The following is a 22583-nucleotide window of genomic DNA, read 5'->3' as shown; positions in this document are numbered from 1 at the left end:
ATTGCACTAAGTATTTAACGAGAGGCATCTTCCGTGCATTGCAATCCAACAAGCATCTAACATGCGTCTAACAGATGCACGCTTGGATGGTTGTGTTAATTGCAATGCCAGATGCACTTCAAGTGAAATATTCGCTAGCGTTCACAGCTCGAGGGGAAACATAAAACACAAAACGAGCTGACTAAGCGACCTTTGTTGTTTCGGGCATAGAAAGATTCTGAGAATCCTCCCCTTCGTTGTTGCTATTCTAGCGGCTGCATAAGTTGCCCGTTATTGACAGCTCTGTTCGTGAAAGCACACAAATGGACAGAACAAGTGTATGGGAAAATGGGAATGCCTCCAATTTTCATCAATTTAAACCATATACAGACTATATGATTGTAATGTATAGCATATGAAACAAATCTTAGAAAATTTCCGATTCGATCGGTATGCAAATCGTTTAAATCCGTTCGCAGTAAAAATAGTTAACGTTAACTTTATTTCATAACAACGTGACCTGTTTTCTGATTTGACACTCTTAATGTAAGATGTAATCCTACGTCAAAAAAAAGATTGCGTAGTCCTATGTCCTAAGCGGTCGTGTCTTGGATACAATCCGACGAATTTTTTAAACTTTTCGGTATTCCAGTTAATTCTACGTAAAAGTAGGTTGTTAGTAGACCATTTTGGCATTCCAGGATCGTTGATTTATTTTTCAGAAAACCAAAAATGTCTTTTGTTCCTAAATGGGTACTTTTATGGTATGATATTTAAAAAAATCTCATTAATGTTCTTTTTTGAATAATAAAACAATAAACTAATAGTCAATATGACCTCCTTTGGTCTCGATGACCAACTGACAACGCTTTGGCATACTCTCCACGGGGTTCCGGAGGTGTTGGGGGTCCAGGACCATCTCTTCCGTTTTATATGTACGAGCTTTAACTGCTCTTGAATTATATTACCGTGCCGTGCGAGATAACTGAAGCTCGATAATCCAAACAACCAAAGATCGAATCCCTTCGGAGCAGTTTTCTTCATTTCTTTATAGAATGAATTCTATTTCTAGAAACACAAATGTTCTCATATATACGAAAGGCGATTCGTGAAGTTGTAAAAATAATAATAATCTCACGAATATTTTCCGCCATTCGTCTTTTTTGAATTGTTTGTGATAACTTGTATATACGTATGATAATAGTCGTACTAGATACATTCATAAGTTGTATATTCATCCAAACTATTTTGTATAACAGCTCCACTTTTGTATGTATATGCCAGTTAGGTGCATCATATGCCACCCAAAATTGTGTATAAGCGAAATAATGCGGTCTCTTCGACGTGGTGAAACTTTTGACTCATCGCTTTTGGCACAATTCGCTCGTAAACTATCACGAATTCTTATCCAAACATCGTTTTTCACTAGAAGGTGCATTCAGATCGGAAGCGAAAGAGAAACGGGAATGGTCAGAGGGAGCGCAGCGAGAATATGCTCCATGCACATCGCAATCATAACTAAGTAGATTTCCGAGCTGCCTGCTGCTTAAATACAGATTTTTGTGGTTTGAATAGCATTTTATTTTTATTTATTTATTTATTTTTTATTTTGAGTTTCAAGAAAAAAAATTATCTCTTTGCAATTTTTTTTAAATGATCTTATGATTTGAACTTGGAGTCAAACTTGTTCGCGGCTAGTAAAAAATAAGGCTAGTGTCCAAGAAACTACCGCATTATTAATCGAGGAATTATAAACGGTGAAAAACAAACATTATAGTAATTGAAGAATGAAACTCTAACATTGTTCAAACATTTGGTAGCATTGACAAGAACCGATAAATAAATGCTTACTCTGTGAATGCATTTATTTATCGATTCTTGTCAGTGCGCGAGAGTTTCGCGAAGCAGTAAAAAATGGAGGCGATCTGGCGTAGTGTTAACATCCATACTTCTCACGCTAAAGATCACGAGTTCAATTCTCACTCCCGACATTCTTCTAAAATGGAAGGTAAAAGTGACGAACCAGACAAAAGTGTTGAAAGTCACTGTGATACTAATTTGAGTAGATTTTCAAATTAACACAGTGTGGGATAGCGGCATCGACGGCAACTGCTGCGGAACAAATTTTTACCTGCAGTTTTCCACAAAAAAACGCAGCTAACGCTGCTGAAAAATAGCTTCTTTACAAATCCGTCCTCAAAAGCGCTGCACTTTGATGCCACCTTCAACCCGGAAACAAACGAATTTACGAAAATTGACTGATCGATCGGAAAGTCGTCAATAATTCATTCACGATTAATCAGTCATCTTGCTAGCGGCCAGATGGCAGCTCCAGCGATGCATTCCAAATTGCCTTTGTCAAGGCCGAGTGTTTAGTTTAGTTTTCCGACTCGGCCAAATTGGCTTGAGGCGAATTAACAGAAGAAGTTTGAGAGTCTGAGAAATTTTCTATAATTCAGAACATCATCATCATTACACCAATGAATCCGAACTCGCTCCTAAATTTGAAGACGCTCTCTTCCAGCATAAAATCAACAATTCGTACGTGCGATTCAATCATATACAACCAATCTTGTCATAATGGTATGAAAACCCGTTCCGTGTTGGTTTTCATACTGTTTTGTGGATATTAGTCATATTTTTAATATTACACTTCTGCATTTCTTGTGCAAGCTCTGAACTATGCTTACTTCGGGCATATTCTGAGAATGTTTTTTGAGGCGAAAATTTTTGCACGTTCGTTCAACACGGTTTTAAAATAGAAACTTAGGTCGACGAAAATGAGCACAATATTTATACAGCTTTCACGGGCATCCAACGACATGCATAACCCGCTGACAGGGTTTTTTTTTGTGATATAAATAGTTTGCTTTCAAAGCAGTTTTTGAGCTATGGAAAAATCGGGTCAATAAGTAACAAACATCGCTCATACACCTTTTATCTTCCGAAAGTTATTGTCATACCACATCTTTTGGCTGACAAAGAGGTACCAATGCCCAAATCCTTGCACCGCAAATGTTACGCTCTCATCTTCGAAGTTTTAAACTTGCACTCCAGCACAGTTGCAAAAATAATGTGATGCAAAAATACAGAAACACTCTCCATCACACTGCATGAAGATCGACGTGGTATCTCCACCAAACATGCATCACTATGTGCGATACCTGTCTTCCATTCTTCCTCTCTATCCAGCAAAACAGCTGTGTCTGACATCAACGTTGAGAAAGACTGCTGTCTGGTAGCTGGAGTAAGTGTGATTTTGTTGAAAACCTTGGTAGGCTATGATTTCCACTTAGTTTCCTAGGTTTGTTTCATATAAGTTTCATAGCAACAACGGTTACTATGCATGATGTAAATAACAACTGCATAACAACCACTAGGGTATAAAAGAACCGTTGTCAATAGGTTAAGCATCAGTATTGTTAAATAAAGCCACCAGTGTATAACGCTGTTATCAACAGGTTATGGGCCCAGTCACACCATACCTGAAAGTAAAGTGAAAAGTGCAACAGTCGTTCCAGAATGCCCAGTGCGAGGAAAGCAGGAATCGTGCAGTTTGCCGGTGAAGGCTACGATATGTGGAAGTTCCGAGTGGAGACTCAACTTTCAGCGCACGATGTAAAAGAAGCCATCACGAATGATCCCCCTGAGGAGCAGGAAGCGGAAGTGGCATTTCTGGAGAAGGACGAAAAAGCAAAAGCACTTCTGGTAGCGTATATTGCGGACAGCCATTTGGAGTATATTCGCGACAAGAAGACAGCAAGAGAGATGTGGACGTCATTGGAAAATACTTTTGCGAAGAAAGGTTTTGCTGCCCAGACGTACATCCGGCGGTCGATGGTTTTGTTGCGAATGGAGGAGGGAACGTCTCTGGCTGATCATTTCCGACGATTCGACGAGCTGGGAAGACAGCTGAAAGACGCAGGCGCTACGGTAACGGAACTCGACATGGTGAGCCAGTTGTTTATTTCGTTACCACCTAGTTACGATGCGGTTACCACGGCGATGGAAAATTTGGACGATCAACAACTCAAGCTTGAGACCGTCAAAGCACGCCTTCTAGCGGAGGAACAAAAGCGTTCTGGAAGAGAATCTGGTTCGAGTGCTGCAAATGGCTCTGATGGAATAGTGTTGGCGGCCAAATCCCGAAACAAGCGTGGTGAAAAATCAGTGAAATTCCCCGGTAAATGCTACTTTTGTGGAGAGGTTGGGCATAAAAAGTTTGCCTGTCTCAAGATGAAAAATCGTTCCGATAAAGCTCAAGTAGCGAAGACTCCAGTTGACAAGGAAGTGGCTCTTGTTTCCGGTGCAAAGGTGTCAAATGACAAGCACGAAATCGAGTGGGTGCTGGATTCGGGTGCAAGCTGTCATATGGTCAGCAACGAAGAATATTTCCAAGATATTCACGAACTACACGTGCCGATTCACATCGACAGTGCGAAGGATGGTGAGGTGCTGGTAGCCAATAAGGAAGGCACTGTGAAGGGCAAGTTGAATGTCGGAGGAAATCGATATACTTTGTCCTTCGGAAACGTATTGTTCGTAAGGAATCTGAAGTACAATCTGCTATCGCTGGTGAGACTTATGAAAGCGGGAGTGCACGTCGAATTCAAGCCTGATCGTGCAATATTGACAAAAGATGACGAAACCATCGGTGTTGCGACGTTGAAGGATAATCTCTTTTACTTGCGGATGAATAGTTTACCCAATGGATCGGCTTTAGCGGCCGATAGCAACGCGGAGCTGCAGCTTTGGCATAAGCGTTATGGTCATCTTAGTTACAAGAATTTGCTCAAGCTGAAGAATTCCAAAATGGTGAATGGACTGGACGATGTCCAAGGCGATTCCGAATTTTGTAATGCATGCGTTGAAGCCAATATGGTAAGGCAACCGTTCAACGGCACGGGACCCCAGACACGAAGACCACTGGAGCGTGTACACACGGATGTGTGTGGGCAAATCACCCCACCAACAACGGATGGTTTACGTTCGTGGACGATTACACGCATTTCGGAGTTGTTTACCTGCTAAAGAGAAAGGATCAAGTTCACGATTATTTCAAGGTTTACGAAGCGATGGTGACGGCTAAATTCGGAACGAAAATAGCAAACCTGCGGTGTGATCTTGGACGCGAGTATTTCTCAAAGGAGCAGCTGGCCTACTACGAGAAGAAGGGAATTCAAGTAGAGTCAACGGTGGGATACTCACCTCAACAAAATGGTGTGGCGGAACGTTTCAACCGCACCATTGTCGAAAAGATGAGAGCAATGCTGTTGGAGTCGAATGCACCAAAATATCTCTTGGGAGAAGCGGTCCTGAATGCAGTGTATATTACCAATCGAAGCCCAACTGAAGCGATTAGAGGTAACCAAACGCCTGCGGAACGGTGGCATGGAGAGAAGCCAGATGTCACTAAGCAGAGAGTGTTCGGATGTCAAGCGTTTTCCTAGATACCCAAGCAGAAAAGAGGTAAACTGGATCCAACCGGACGAAAGTGCGTTATGGTAGGATACGCACCAACAGGATATCGTCTCTGGGATCAGTAATCGCGAAAAATGTTTGTGGCTCGCGATGTCCGATGCAACGAAGCAGCATTTCCATTCAAAGGCGATGGCGTCGATTCTGGATTGATTATTCCGGAGGAGGTATCACCAATTCCCGAACAAGAGAGAGAAATCGAAAGACAACAGAAAATTGTGAACACGACTGTGGACGCTCATGATGATGTTCGAGAAGGCGGCTCCAATGCTGAAAAGGAAGAAGTCGACAAGGAAGGCGCAACAGCACTCTCGCCACAATCAGGAAGGAACGAACCTAGTGCTGATGTTCCGAGGTCTAGTGGTCGAGAGTGCAAGAGACCAGGTTGGTTTTCCGATTATATTCCATTTAGAGCCCTTTCTGCTGGTGTAAATTCCCTACAGGTTCCGGAATGTTACTCTGATGTTGAAGATCATCCGAACGAGCGTGAATGGAGGCAAGCAATCCAAGACGAACTGATGGCGCTACGCAAAAACCAAACTTGGACCGTGGTTAAACGCCCTGCTGACGTTCAACCCGTACCGTGCAAATGGGTGTTCAACGTGAAGACGGATGCTGATGGTCGGCCTATACGCTACAAGGCTAGGTTGGTAGCGAAGGGGTACGCACAAAAGAGACACGTTGATTTCGAGGAAACATTTGCACCTGTGGCGCGGTTGACTACAATTCGGACTTTGCTGGCATTAGCAACGACGAACAAAATGATGATTCACCAGCTAGATGTCAAGACGGCTTTTCTGAATGGTATTCTCACAGAGAAGGTATACATGCGGTGTCCAGAGGGGGTAGAGCAGCGTTCTGATGAAGTTTGCTTGCTGCATCGATCGCTTTACGGTCTGAAGCAATCATCTAGGTGTTGGAACAGCCGTTTCAACGAGTTCCTGATCACCTTTGGATTCACGCGATCAAAGCACGATTATTGCTTGTATGTTCGAGCTCGTGGGGACAGTAAGATATACATCGTGGTATATGTAGACGACCTTCTGATTGCTGCTGGGAATGAAGACGATATAGAACGTGTGAAGAACAAGCTAATGCGAGAATTCGAGATGACAGATATGAAGCAGCTACACCACTTTCTTGGAATCAATATCAACAGGGATCTGGGTCGTGGAACGACGAGGCTGTCTCAGACAGGACAGATCGATAAAATACTTTCGCGTTTCGCCATGGAAAACTGCAATCCTGTTGATACGCCTGCCGAATCAAGACTGCAGTTGAAGCGGGAAGATACAAAATGTGCACACCCTTACCGTGAGCTCATCGGTAGCTTAATGTATATCATGATGGGTTCACGACCGGACATATGTTTCATCGTTGGATATTTGGCAAGGTTCCAGGACGCTGCTGGAGATGAGCATGGGAAACATGCAAAACGAGTCCTACGATATCTACAAGCAACGAAGCAATTGGGATTAGTTTACCGAAGGAAGCGACAGAATCTGCCTACGTTGATGCAGACTTTGCAAGTGATGAATCAGACCGCAAGTGAGTTTCCGGATTTTTGCTGAAGGTTCACGGGAACATTGTTGCCTGGTCATCAAAGAAACAGCCTACAGTAGCGATGTCTTCTACTGAAGCAGAGTACATTGCCATGAGTTCCTGCGTAAGTGAGACGATCTGGTTGACTGGTTTGATTTCCGACCTCCAACAAGATGGACTACTGTTTCCGGTACCGATTTATGAAGACAACCAAGGAGCGATTGCGATGGCTGAACGAGAAGAAACAAGGCGAGTCAAACACATTGACGTTAAATATCATTTTATCCGGAATACAGTTGCTGATAATAAGATTAAGATAATATACATCCCAACCCAGAAGCAACTAGCAGACATTCTCACGAAGTCGCTACCCAACCTAACTTTCAATGCTTTAAGAAGTAAGCTAGGCTTAGAAGGAAACAACTGAGAGGGGGTGTTGAAAACCTTGGTAGGCTATGATTTCCAGTTAGTTTCCTAGGTTTGGTTCATATAAGTTTTATAGCAACAACGGTTACTATGCATGATGTAAATAACAACTGCATAACAACCACTAGGGTATAAAAGAACCGTTGTCAATAGGTTAAGCATCAGTATTGTTAAATAAAGCCACCAGTGTATAACGCTGTTATCAACAGATTTGAATGATGATGATCATGGTTTGAACTATGAAGACTTTACAATTTCTCAGTTCACTCGCCTCTAGCCATGAAAAAAGCCAATTTGAAAAACTATTGCGAATAGCTTTTTAATACTCGATAAATTTAAATTGTATTCTTGTTCTATTTCTGTTTCATAAAAACGTGTCCTGTTTTCTGATTTGGCACAATTAGAATTAAAGTCCAATCCAAAGTCAGATTTAAAGTAGCATTAGTGAAACATTTCATGTTCAGATATGTTGAAAGATTTTGTTTGATGAGTGGACAAGAATTAAAGTTATTTTAATGAATGAGATAAATAAGAACGACTGAATATTAAAACCATGGAAGGCATGATAATTGTTCAAGAGAACTTTCATCTGGAATGTGTCAAATTGTATGATAAAATATCCAAAAATTTTAATCTTCATCTAAATATTTCTTCGTTGCGAAGAAAAAAGCCGGAACATCTAAGAATGTTTGATTGTTTGGTTTTATTTTTGGTTTTATTCACTCATTAACATCTTTAAAAAATATCCTATAATTTTTGTTGGCTTACGTGTATTCCGAATGAAGTGATTATTGTATCACTCTGTTCAGCCGTCCAAGAGGTATAAACGCTAAAAATCTTGTTATTGTTTCCATATCCGAAACTTTGAACTTACATTCCGGTAGAGAAATGAGAGACGTGTTCCTACGTCAATAAAGATAGCCGTCCAAAGCAAATATTTGCGGACTGTCTCTTCGTGGTAGAATTCCTTATTCATTTCTATTTTCTCTCAACTTTCACATTGCAGGAGCTCCACCTAATATTTGTCTTCCGAATGGTGTCCGCGGAGGCGTCGATTGGATGCGAAAGCTAGCTTTCCGCTATCGGAAAATCAAGGACACGTACAACACCTACCGAAATAAGTATGATTCATGGGTTGTTTGTGTTTTCATGTTACTAAATTTTCATTTTCTTAATTTTTTTCCAGCGTCGGAGGTCTTTTGGGGCCCCAAAAGCGTGAACACTGGCTGCAGGTTCGATCGGACATCGATTTCGAAACTGACAGCTGGCACAGTCTCACACTCAAATGTTTGAACATGATTGCGCAAAGGGAAAACTGTGTGAACGTGTTGGTGACAACGACCCAGCTAGTTCCGGCCCTAGCCAAAGTGCTGCTTTATGGGTTAGGACAAATATTTCCAATAGAAAACATCTACAGTGCAAACAAAATAGGTATGTACATAAGTTTTCATCCAAGAAGATAATTTCAAACATTAACCGTTTCATTCCCCGCTCGAAAAAAAAAACAGGCAAAGAATCATGCTTCGAACGAATTGTGACCCGATTCGGCCGCAAGAGCACGTACGTGGTTGTGGGCGATGGCCAGGACGAGGAAAGCGCTGCCAAAAATCTGAACTTCCCCTTCTGGCGGATATCGAGTCACAGCGACATCCGGTCGCTGCATACCGCCCTGGAGATGGGATTCTTATGAAGCTGCTCACCAAACCTCGTTAAGCTCGTCATCGTCGTTGTTGTTGTAGATGCAAACGAAACTCTAGTGAAATTAGGCAGCGTAAGCTCTATCTTTAAACACACCGTAAAAAAAGACAGTTTTTCTTTTAAGTGGTAGATTGTAAGTGAAATAGTGTGTAAAGCATATTTAAATTCAGTACAGTAAACGTGTAAAAATATTGCAAGTGAGACTCTTAAAGCCAAAATGATGAATCTTCCGTAAAGGTTTGCAACGCTCGCGTCTCGCAACAGGTCGATTTGCATAGCATTTAGTTATATTTTTATATTGAAATTCACTTTTGCGATCTGTGGGTATAAACGCTCAAAAAACGACAAACAACTAATGCTAGGACTAACTGAGTTTAGTTCGCATGTTAATCCCAGTGCAAATATCAATCTTTCTCGCGGATTCTCAACAAACTAGGCTAATTCCGACTTTAGCTGAATTGTAAATAACGAGTACTCGATCCTGTCGGGGTGTATTTTATGAACTAACTTCTTCACAATTCAAATATCAAATAGTCAATGATTGATTATCTTTGCATAAAACAGGTATTATCATTTGTATGAAAGTAATGTTTATTTTTATATTATTGTGTTATAGAACCGTAAGCCATCTGTATATAAAACCAATCGAATTAAATCAAAATATCATTATTATTACATCTACGGCAATGTTTACAATACTTAACCATGCAAAAGAATAAAACCAATTATTTATAAGCCTCAATGGTCAATGAAAAAGACATGTTGTGTCCCACTTAGATGACATTCCAACGAATTACATCCCTGAAAACATATATTTTCCAGAACTTAACATACTGTATTTCGAAATTATCGGTCAAATGTTTCACAAGTGATTTGCGATTTGATTTCCGCTTTTGAACGCAAGTCATTTCCGCTTATAGACGCGAGGCATACACAAAATAAATGGACTTTTCACTGCCCGTCATACTACCACTGGCAACTGTACGTATCACCCCACCATTTATTTTAAATTTCTCACTAACTAATGATTTTGTTAAAGTACATTTCTAACATTTCTTTGATGTTTAATTACATAGTGGAGTATAACCAATGTACACCGCTCTACTATTATTTACTTTACTTCGTCTTAGACAGATCTCACAGACTGACCAATCTTATAAACTACCTAATATTCTTAATTCTACGTTTGAAAACACATTTGGACATATTAAAATCGAAGTGACATCCAACTTCGTTGAATGCACGGAAGCAGCTGGTCAAGGGACAATTCTACCCGTACGAGGTTCTATGTTGCCGTATCGCCAATAGTTGTCTTCCGCGGAGCTGTCTGGTGGAAGCATAGAAACGTATCTCGTTTATTAACTGCGCACAGTCGATGTTTCCGGACAACAAATCGAAGACAAACAAACGATGAATTTTCGTCCTTCTTGCCGACAGAGTTTCCAAGTCGATGAGCATACAGCGAGTCTCGTAATCAGGAAGATGAGTGGGATCATTCCATGGCAGTTGCCTTAAGGCGTAGCGGATAAAACAGCGTTGCACTTTTTCAATCCTGACGATATGCATTGTATGGTAGGGAGCCCACACGCATGCTGCGTATTCAGAGACACTTCGTACCATTGAGCTGTACAAAGCCTTCAGCGTGTACGGGTCCCGGAAGGACTGCGAGTTCCGCCGGATAAACCCTAAGACAGCGTATCCTTTTCCGATGACGGTGTTGATGTGTTCAATAAACTTCAGTTTAGTGTCGAAAATAACGCCGAGATCTCTAATGACGAAGACAATGAAAATCAACGGCCCAAGAACGCTGCCTTGTGGGACGCCAGATGTAATACGGAATGTACGGGAACGAGCACTTCCAACTTTAACGAAAGCTTTTCTGTCGGTTAGGTACGATCTGAGCCACTCAGTTATCCATTCAGGAAGTCCAATGTGTTTGAGTTTCTCGATAGCCGGTTCGTGAGGAACTTTATCAAAAGCTTTAGAGAAATCAAAGTAAATAGCATATACCTGACTTGACTAGTGCGGCTTTCTACGGTTTCTGACAAAACGCTCATATAGTTCATCAGATTAGAAACGGTTGACCTTTTTTTTACGACACATTCTTTGTGTGGACACCGACTGGACAACATCGTTGCTGGACGGGCTGGACGGCGAGGGATCGAGTGCCTTTCTCAAGGCAAGAGGGCGGAGGTGGTAGCGCTGGAGTAAAGTAGAGTAGAGTTTTCAAAGGGCCTTTCTCAAGGCTAGAGACGAATGAACTGCAAAAGTTTAAAGTCTCTATAATACAATACCTTCCTACCTTTTTTACGAAACCGTGTTGAGCATCAGTTATGAGTGGACGAACAGCATTGAAGAGATTCCCGTGGACGAGTTCTTCAAAAACTTTGGCGATGCAGTATAGTATCCCTAGTATTCCTCGGTAGTTGCAAATGGCGTGAACACTACCAGATTTGTGGATTGGAGTGATCGATGCTTTCTTCCACACCTCTGGAAACCTTTGCCGCGCAGGGAGCGGTTGAAGATTAGGTTGATCGGAGTTTTTAACGTATCAGCACATTCCTTGAGAAATACTGGAGATAGACAATCTGTACCGGCACCTTTGGAAGCGTCAAGTTTTTTCAAAACGGCAGCTACGTCATTTGGAGTGAAAGTTAATTGCGGAAGGCTTATGTCAAACGATGGAATATTTCGACCAGCCGCTGAAAAACAGGGAGAGTCACTGTTGTGCACGCTGCTGAAAAAGTCCGCGAAATAGTCAGGGATTTTCTCTGGCGAGTCTGTATCCCAGATCCTGACTATCAACCGGTGCATACACTCTACAAGTTTACCGGACCTCCCTTGAAGAGTTCCGCTACGAGGCCATCTTTACCAGCTGCTTTGTGGTTCTTGAGCTGATTAATGGCCACCTTAACTTCACCCATCGTCGGGGGTGGTTCGTCTTCGTTGTTCACTGCACCGGTCCTCAACGCCGTCATGGTCTCCTGTCTGCACGCTGTTCAGGTGTTCATCGTAGTGCTGCCTCCACCTTTCGATCACCTCGCATTCGTTCCTCAAGATGCCTCCTTTCTTGTCCCTGCACATTTCGGCCTGCGGCACAAAGCCTTTGTGCGAGGCGTTTAGTTTCTTGAAGAACTTCCACGATTCTCGAGAACGATAAAGTAGCTCCATCAAGTCAAGTCGCTCGTTGCAGCATGGCTGCACGTGCTGAATTCTCGTACAGGAGCGCTCGGCACTCGTCGTCAAACCATTCGTTCTTGTTCTCGTTATTCATACTCGACGACGGTCTCTGCTGTGCTGCTAATTGCTGCTTTCAAGGTGTTTCAGCATTCATCGTCCATCATCCAGTTCGTCCACCCCCGGTAACGCAGCTTCAGGTATGTTGCAGCAACGTTCGGCTCCTGCAGTCGTCGTAGGTGGTACCGTGGTGAGCGCGGGTGTCTTATGTTATTGACGGGCAATCCACCCAATCTTCACTATGGTTACTCGAACCCTAACCGGCACCACGGGCAGATAAGGATAGGGGTTACTGGACCACGAATGGGATCTATGTCATGCCGGCAGGTACGCGAATTACCAATGGTACGCTTAGTCTTATCGTTTACCAACCTTCTTGGATGGCACTAACGTTCCCAGTGGATCTTTTACCTTCTCAACGTAGGTATTACTTGCGTCATTTTAATAATAGTACCTAATTCAGATTTCTATGCCGAATAACACACCTTGACCTTGTATCTTCACCTTGTATTCTGGAGTGGCAAGCTCTAGAATACGCGTGATCACATTGCAAATCGGCAGAAATTTGTATGATGAAAATCCCCCCGGTCATAGTGGGAACCAACCTTTACCAACCTAGAGTTATATCTGTGATATCAACGCAAGGTAGACGTAGGACTACCGTTGGCTTAGTAATCAGTTTGAAGTTGCATCTGAATCAATTCTTAATGAATGAATGAATGAATGGATATTTTGAAAGTTTGCTGAACGTTCTTTTAGTATGTGTGTGAGTGGCTGAGTGAATTATATTGAAGTATTGAATTATAATTGATACACTTTACTTTTCTTTTATAATTAAAAAGAAATATATCTCCATTTTAGAAAATCTGACACCGCACCATTACATGGTCGGGGTTCTGCCAAAACGAACCAATTCCCTTTTTTTTTCAAAATTCAGTTACTTACACCATTGGATGCAGAAAATTATAATCTATCGACTATAAACTGACTATAAATGTCATTCGGACAATTGACAACAGCTCCAAAAGGAAAATTATTTGTAGCAGACTGTAAAAAAAAGGAAATTACATTCAATCAAAGCGAACCATAAACCCACAATATAGCATCGAACGACAGTGATCGTTTTCTCCAAGAAGGCAGATCCGAATCTTTAACAGATTTTTCTGTTTCGGACAGCTCCTGGAATCAGATCTCGTCGAGATCTTGCGAACAAGACAGCCTAAGGGTTGCAATGAAGTGTGTGAGAGCTGATCTCATTTTTCAAAATTTCGTTCAACCACAGCGAAGAACCAAGTGTAATGTATTCTTAAATCAATTTATTATCATTTATCAATATATTATTTTGTCATAAACAACAAAAGTGGGTATATATATATATATATATATATATATATATATATATATATATATATATATATATATATATATATATATATATATATATATATATATATATATATATATATATATATATATATATATATATATACTAGCTAACCCGGCAAACTTCGTCCGGCCCCTTTACTTGATTAATTCTCGAGTAATGCAGAAATTTGTGTTTTATTTGTATGGCAGCCACCCCTAAGAGAGGGGGGAGGGGTATCTAACCACCATAGAAACATTCATTGCACCCTAAAGTTTCCATCTAAGTGGTGCGGACTCAATCCACTTCATTTTCAAACAAATTTATGGATTTTTTCAAGCGATTTCTTGCAATAAATTCTCAGACCACCAGAGATGCCAGATTAACGGATATGTTAGTAAATTTACAGACATATCTGTAAAATACTTTTTATTTTTGTTGCAGACTTTTTGGATACAACAATATTTCACAGGTTTTTGAAAAATGAGAGACTCTATTTATCACATCTAAGATATTTGACTCATCGTATTACATTTTTCCATAGTTTTAATACATAAAAAGTTTTTATATTTAGTTTATATGAATACACATGACGTTAGACCTCTATTGACCTCTATTGACCTTGAGTAATTCATAAACACTTTGTCGTCCGGCGTAACCAAAGTCGTTATGTGCGCAAACTAGAGCCTAACTGCCGGTGTCACCACAGTGATTACGTGCGCAAAATAGGTCGCATTGCAGTGATGTCGTGAGCATAGTATCGCTCAGTGGCGGATGACAGTACTTCAGTATCTTTTGCATTCTGTTGGTGTTTTGTTTGGTAACAATAAATTGTATACGTCAGTGTTTTTCATTGCATTGCAGGCGGAACAGACAATACGATTCTTCACGATGACTGAAAAATTGCATTAAATGTATCTATACTATACTTCAAAATTTCATGACAGTGAGGAAACAGAGTCGAGAACTTATGAGAACTATCGATGAGATTGGTAAAACTTAACAGATTGTAATTTACCGAGAATTTCAAGAACAGCCGACGACAAACCAAGTAAACCGATTTAGCGCTGCAGCCCTCAAGCGAATCATTTTTTAGCAAACGTACGGTGCAACATGTGCGTCGCTAATTTCCTTAAAAATGACTCTCCTAGAGGGGTATCCTTTTGAGCAAACGACAATGAGTTGATTCTCAAAGCCTTAACCCTTTCGTTACGAGCGTCGTCTATTGACGACATGAAATTCATACTGCTCTTCGATCACACCAGCGCGATGTGCATACTTTTCGGCGCAGTACTCCGTACAGGGGTAGCACTGCGGCGGAGCACACATCTTTGAGTAATATTAAGATTGACTACATATTGTTGCCCCTCTAACCTCGAGTAAACCGCGAGTAATCGGTCGAAACCTACTAAACATAGATTTAAGTTGAAATTATGTAAAAACAAATCATGAATTAGTGGCTCCGCAAAGCTCATGCGATTGAGCCTTACAAATAAATGAATTGGAAAAAAAAGATTGACTACATCCGAGCGAAAACGGAGACCGTTTTATCCCAGTCCTTGAGCATCTCTTCAACCTCGCACTGTTAGCCTATATATATCTATATAAATGAAAATGGGAGGCCAAATCTGTTCGTAAGCGAGCCTCGAAGAAGGGATGATCCGATTTTAGACCTCTTTATTTTGTTGTATTCGTCTCTCCCCGTTGATCAATATAGTGGAGAGCAAAATCGGAAAGTTTCCGGAAAACTCAGAAGGAATGTCGGAAAATTCGGAAAAATGAATTCCCATATGACCGAAAATTACCTAATGATAAGCGTGTTTAGTCCATTCAATATTTGCGCTAGCGAAGTTGATCTTTGTTCGAAAGTGGAACTGGATTTTCAGGCAATACAACGCATTCCTATATTTTGCTAAATGTGTTGCTTATCCGCAAATCCGATGAAGGAAAGGTCCCTTTTGAGCTGTCTTCATTTTATTGTATTTGTGGTATTCTGCCCACAGAAAAATGTTATGATGAGGAAAAGTTTCGAAATTCGTTCTATAGAATTCATATCAAAACAATAATGATATGACATATATTACATTTAGTAGCTGACCCGGGACGAAGTTCGCCGGGTGAGCTAGTATGTGTATATACAGTTATTCACATTTAATGCGACATGCTGAGGCACCACTCAGTGTCGCATTGGAGGCGATTTTGACTTGTAATTAGACATTGGCGATGAGGGTAATACAGTGTCGACGCCTAGTTGGGACTTTCAATTTGGGACCATAATTTAGGGCCCGAACTTGATGTTTGCAAAAACGTCCAATTAGTGGTAAAAATGTCCAATTAAACGTGTCGCATTACAGGTCTGTCAGCCATCTCATGCCAATAAAGTGGTTCTCAAGAGGAAAAATGATTTTTCGGTTAACTTTAAAAAATCATATCTCAATAACGAAAAAAGTAGCATCTCTGAAATCGAGATATGTTATGTATAACATCCGCAGCTTTCAAGAAAAGTATAAAAAATATATAGCGCCCTCTAGTTCAAAATTAAAAAAAATACAATCGATAATTACGAAAACAAAATCCTTTTCTTTCCTTACAATTTCAATATGTTACATTTTAATGAAAAGCTAGCTCATTGGCTTCAATTAGATATGTCGATAATCTAAATCGGTTCAGTGATCCAAAAGTTATGATTTTTTGAAAAAAGTCAGTTTTGGGAAAAACTGGGGAAAAATGATTTTTTGGACCACCCTAAAATGGAAATGGTCACCCTAACGAAAAAAAAAGGGTTTAATGTTTTGCGATAAAGAACAAAACTACCACTTTTCATTGAAATCTGAGAACCACTATATCGGTTTGGCATGGGGAATGGCTGTATATATAAAAGATGTACATATACAAAATATACAATAATATACAAAAGACAATCTCACGTGCATCGCGATGTACAAAGTATCAATGAATCTGGAAAAATTAACATTAAAAGAGATTTCTACAGATCCGCACACTTTTACAGACATTTCCACATTTTTAACAGAATTTCTCATATTTTTACAGCCTTTTTTTAAAAATCATCTGGCAACTCTTCGTTCCACTTTTCATCGAATGTTTTCAAATCGCAGGAGTAAACATTTACGTGACTGTCACTTCGTTTGTTTTTATTTCGTTCGGAGAAATATTATATCAGGGAAAGTGGACATTAAAAATGCGTTGCTCAGTGAAAGGCTGCCCGAATACGAGTGAAAATGTTCGCGTTAGCTCTTATAGCTTCGGAAACGTATTTACAGACGCACTGGGTCGATTTTTGCGGAGACGACAAACTAGTTCCGAATAAGGATTCGCGTATCAGTGGAGTAAGTACGATGTTTGAATTATTGGAAACCAAAAGTGTAGCAAACCTTTCATACACATTTTCAGGATTATTTTGATAACGTCTTAATGCAGTGGACTGTGAAAATTGCTACTTAATCCCGCTGCGAGATACCAAAGCAGCCTTTATGCGGATTGCCCTGCGTGAGAACCCAAAATCCCCCCGTGGGCACGATGCAGACTGCCTTCATTGCAGTGATGCAGCGGGGATTTTCCATTCGCATGGAAATTCACATCACTGTAGCAGATTGAGGGACTCGTTTCATCGGAGACAAAACACAACACACACTTAAACTACTATAACTATGTACATTGTATTTTACTTAATACTATAGAAATATACATGAAATTATACAAGCACTTAAATTTCTTCTTAAATTCTGCTTCAAATTTGCTGCTGTTGCGTACACTCTGTCTTTAATTGAACTGGTGTGCTGTCCTTGTACAGCAAAAACTATCATCCAATCCGTTGGCGGAGCATGTTGGAGTGAACTAAGCGTTATTTGTAGTTTGTTGATATTCGGTCAAGTTCTGATACCTTGCAATATGAGATTCTCTTTCAGAGATGCAATGGCCAATTAAACAATTGACGGAAAAATGAAGTTCGTTCATTTTATAAGTTTAATTATTTTTGCATTTGATAACAATACCTTTTTTATAGTGTTGATTATCATAAGAAAAATAACACTCCTGATCGTTGGATCTCTTTTGACATTTCAATTGGATCTTTTTTGACAGCCGTTTTGATTCAGTCCGCACTACCTAGGTTTCCATATGCCTAATTTGGTTTAATTTGCTTGATTAATTCTCGGGTAATGCAAAAATTTGTGTTTCATTTGTATGGAAGCCCCCCCTTTGAGTGGGGGAAGGACTGTCTAACCATCATAGAAACATTTATTGCACCCTAAAACTTTCGCATGCCAACTTTGGTTTCGTTTGATTGTTTAATTTCCGAGTAATGCAAAAAATTGTGTTTCATTTGTATGGCAGCCCCCACTAAGAGAGGGGGAAGGAGTATCTTATCACCATAGAAACATTTATTGCATCCTAAAACCTCCACATGCCAAATTTGGTTTCATTTGCTTGATTAATTCTCGAGTAATGCAGAAATTTGTGTTTCATTTGTATGGCAGCCCCCCCTTTGAGTGCGGGAAGGACTGTCTAACCATCATAGAAACATTTATTGCACCCTAAAACTTTCGCATGCCAACTTGGGTTTCGTTTGATTGTTTAATTTCCGAGTAATGCAAAAAATTGTGTTTCATTTGTATGGCAGCCCCCACTAAGAGAGGGGGAAGGAGTATCTTATCACCATAGAAACATTTATTGCATCCTAAAACCTCCACATGCCAACTTTGGTTTCGTTTGCTTGGTTAATTTCCGAGTAATTCAGAAATTTGTGTTTCATTTGTATGGCAGCCCCCCCTTAGAGAGGGGGGAGGGGTCTCAAAATATCACGAAAACCTTCCCCGGCCCCAAAAACCCCTACATACCAATTTTCATGTCGATCGGTTCAGTAGTTTCCGAGTCAGAATCAGACAGACAGACAGACATCACATATATATAAGGCTGTCAAAAAAGTCCTGCGGAATTTTTTTTAATTTTCATTTGTTCATAAAATTAGTTGCAATCATCTGTTTTAAGTCAAATTTGCGGCGTTTTGTTCGATGACTTGTTCCCAACGAGATGCCAACTTCATAATACCCCTGTTATAGAAGCTCGCTTCCTTATTGGCAAAAAAAAACTTGGATAGCCAATTTTCACAGGCCTCTTTTGTGGCTAACTTATGACTACCTTGTTCGTTCGCCATGGACAAAAACAGGTGGTAGTCACTTGGTGCAAGGTCCGGACTTTACGGCGGATGCAAAAGAACCTCCCATCCGAGCTCCCGGAGCTTCTGGCGCATCACCAAAGAAGTGTGTGGCCTGGCGTTGTCCTGATGGAAGACAATGCGGCCTCTGTTTATCAAAGATGGCCTCTTCTTCATGAGTGCTACCTTCAAGCGGTCCAGTTGTTGGCAGTACAGGTCCGAATTGAGCGTTTGGCCATAGGGAAGCAGCTCATAATAGATTATTCCTTGACAATCCCACCAAACACACAGCAGAACCTTCCTGGCCGCTAATGAGGGCTTGGCCACCATCTGAGCCGCTTCAGCGGGCGCTTCACGTTGTCGTAAGTGACCCACTTTTCATCGCCAGTCACCATCCGCTTCAGAAACGGGTCGATTTTGTTGCGATTCAGCAGCGATTCACATGCGTTGATACGGTCAAAGATGTTTTTTTGCGTCAACGTGTGTGGCACCCATACATCGAGCTTCTTTGTGAATCCAAGCTTTTTCAAATGGTTTATAACGGTTTGATGACTTATCCCCAGCTCTTGGCCGATACTACGGCTGCTACTATGCCGGTCTTTCTCGGCTAATTCAGCGATTTTGTCGCAATTTTCGACGACAGGCCTTCCGGAGCGTGGCGCATCTTCGACGACCTCTACACCAGAACGAAAACGTTGAAACCATCGTTGTGCGGTGGAAATGGAAACTGTATCGGGTCCATAAACTGCACAAATTTTATTGGCAGCTTGAGATGCATTTTTGCCTTTGTCATAGTAGTACTGTAAAATATGTCGGATTTTCTCTTTATTTTGCTCCATATTTGCGACACTATAACTCACGAACGACTTAACCAAACAAAACACTGTCAAGGACTATATTATAGCGCGCAAATACCTTTCCAACAAGCTATAGTATACACAATCAATACAATGAATACAACTAGATAGAACTACGCGCTTACAACGACACCTCGCGGAAATACCGTAGGACTTTTTTGACAGCCTAATATATATATATATATATATATATATATATATATATATATATATATATATATATATATATATATATATATATATATATATATATATATATATATATATATATATATATATATATATATATATATATATATATATATACACAATTTATGAAATTTAGTCAAGAGCCATTGCAAAATACTAATATGTTGTGTAATGATATTATGTTAATAGTGCTTGGCTCGCTCTGATTGCAAAAAGAACGAAGTTTTGCGTGTCAAGCAGAAACATAATTTTGTTTTTTTCATATTTCTAAAGGTTCTAAATCAAAAATTGACGACGGTGTGTGCTTACAGCATGAAAAGTACTATTATGTTTGACATCCTGTTTATCTTATTTGTAGCACGTGAGCAGTAAAATGATTGATTTGATCCGACACAGTCTTTCAGTAGGAGCCCAAACTTCAAATTGAATTATCTCCAAATAATGTTTTTGGCGCTCTGTTCGTTTTGGCAAAACCCCGTCCATATGTCGCTATATGTCAAAATAATTTTTAATAAATATATAATAAAAATGTCGAAGGGCAGGTCTTTTGAGGTACAAAGGTTTTTAACATTAAATCTTTTTTTTTGTAATATTTTTTTACAGTATAAGTATATATTATATTACAATAAGAATACGAATGCAACCCGATTACAAAAAAGATTGCGTCGGCACGAAATCCTGGAAGCAGGATCGTCGTTGAGCCGATATTCTGCTATATATTTTGACAGTTGTATTAACCATTTGCTCGCGTAGAATGTTCCGATAATTAGTACAGCTAAAAAAGACTAACAAATTGGTATTAATGACTAAAAAGTTTGTAATACATACCAATTACTTCTCTCAGTGTAGGTTTACGTTGCTAATCTAGCAAAGACACACTTTTCGAACCATTCGGTATTATCCATGCTGGGCCGCAGATGTCGCTCGCATGGTGATTTTTCTAACCACTGTCCTATGTGACAGCTGAAATCTTTTGCAGTTTTCTTCAGCTTGCTGCTCCGTAAAAGTGTTGGTTTTCATCCTGCATTTCAGAGTCGATCGTAAATTTTGTACAGGTAAGTCTATTTTACAGTATGCTTTATCATTATGACTAAAAGCCAAATCTCATTTTTTGCTTTTGAAATTCAGTTGAATTATCGTTTAAGTCTGTTTGGTTTTAGATTACGAATGTAATATTACACAGATAATGTAACCCAAACAAGGTGTTGCACTTAAATTTCATGGTTAGGAGTGCCTAAATTCTATATTTTTACTTTATATTATCGTCCTGAATTCCTGGAATTATAAATGAAAAATGTTTGGTTTCCAATGGTCGACATGAATGATTGGAAATATTACAAAGTGAATTTGTCTAGGGCAATAGTTTTCTTCTAGGGTTACATAACAATTTTCTACCCGAGCGCAGCAATCGCAGAACAATTTTACCTTGGCTTGTAACTTGTCATTTGAAGTATTTTCTTTGGTACGGTTTCATTGTATTGAACGATAATATTATTCCTCCACAGAACCTAAACAAATAGAGATGGCCAACGTCAATTTGGCTACCGTGGTGCTACGCAATGCTCTGCGCACCAAAATTGGTGTCCGCCATAACCACGAGATGATTCTCCAGAAGATTGGCAAGCGAGAGGTCGTTGGTCATGGCTGGAACGGAATGCCGGTGTATGCTGACCGTGTTGACTACCCGATGCCAGCAATCCGGTTCAAAGAAGCAACACCCGATGTTTTGGTGAGTGTGCTGGGTTTATGAGTCAACAAAAGGGGTTCTTCCCCTTTTAGTATCGATTGATATCGTAAACAGCGAATGCTCGATAATATTTTTTGTTTTCAAAACTGTTGATGTAGATGTTATCACGCTGCTACTCTCGGTTCAGTTTTCATTTTATAAACAAAAAATCTAACATTCATTTCATTCGCAGGCCCTTCGCGAGAAGGAGAAGGGTGATTGGAAGAAGCTGTCTATGCAGGAGAAGAAAGCCCTCTACCGGGCATCGTTCTGTCAAACTTTCTCCGAGATGAAGTATCCGACCGGAGAGTGGAAAATCTGTCTCGGGTTTGGACTGATTGCCATGTCCATGAGTCTTGGCTTGATGCTGATGATGAAGGCATTTGTGTACGATCCGTTGCCGGTTACTTTCGACGAAGAGCACCAAAAGGCTCAACTCAAGCGTATGTTGGACCTCGGCGTTAACCCCATCACCGGTCTTTCATCCAAATGGGACTACGAGAACAACAAGTGGAAGTAAACTATTTGTTGGCGACGGAATGTTAGTTGATAATTGTGTATTATAATTGTCCAAAACGGCTGGGAGGCTGTCTTACGAGACATGAAATCTATTCGAGGGAAGCTAAAGCATTAAACTTAATTCGGATAACTAGAGAGTTGGTTTGTTTTTCTCGTGTCACGATTGTTGAGAAAACCTTGGTTCAGGGAAATTTACATATTAGTATTGTTTTCTTTTCTGTGTAACGATTTACAACCCGTTCACATGAAGGTAGGTAAGTATTTATATTTTACTAGCTGACCCGGCAAACTTCGTCCCGCCCAAAAAATTATTTTTCGTTATCACATCCACATTTTCTTACTAAGTGCACGTTTATGGGTCCAATCGCAGAACAGTTATTGATCGATCTTCTAAAA

General features: G+C 40.2%; 2 protein-coding genes across 4 annotated transcripts in view; both read left to right on the top strand.

Annotated features, from left to right (window-relative positions):
• The window catches only part of LOC129777342 (developmental protein eyes absent), a 97497-nt gene extending 87632 nt beyond the window's left edge, over positions 1–9865 (top strand). For all 3 annotated transcript variants that reach the window (XM_055783568.1, XM_055783569.1, XM_055783567.1), the window contains 3 exons: positions 8432–8546; positions 8612–8856; positions 8934–9865. In XM_055783568.1, the coding sequence (XP_055639543.1) occupies positions 8432–8546; positions 8612–8856; positions 8934–9115 (542 nt within the window). In that variant the 3' untranslated portion in view covers positions 9116–9865. The remainder of the gene's footprint in view (positions 1–8431; positions 8547–8611; positions 8857–8933) is intronic.
• An 11021-nt stretch (positions 9866–20886) lies between these two features.
• Positions 20887–22322, top strand: LOC129776897 (cytochrome c oxidase subunit 4 isoform 1, mitochondrial-like). The gene is made up of 3 exons (XM_055782829.1): positions 20887–20997; positions 21448–21671; positions 21862–22322. The coding sequence occupies exons 2-3, from the start codon at positions 21465–21467 to the stop codon at positions 22186–22188; spliced, it is 534 nt and encodes a 177-aa protein (XP_055638804.1). The 5' UTR covers positions 20887–20997; positions 21448–21464; the 3' UTR covers positions 22189–22322.
• Positions 22323–22583: the final 261 nt, after the last annotated feature.

Source organism: Toxorhynchites rutilus, chromosome 3, assembly GCF_029784135.1.
Source record: "Toxorhynchites rutilus septentrionalis strain SRP chromosome 3, ASM2978413v1, whole genome shotgun sequence".
In the NCBI taxonomy this organism is placed as follows: domain Eukaryota; kingdom Metazoa; phylum Arthropoda; class Insecta; order Diptera; family Culicidae; genus Toxorhynchites; species Toxorhynchites rutilus.
This window is presented reverse-complemented; position numbering and strand designations above follow the sequence as displayed.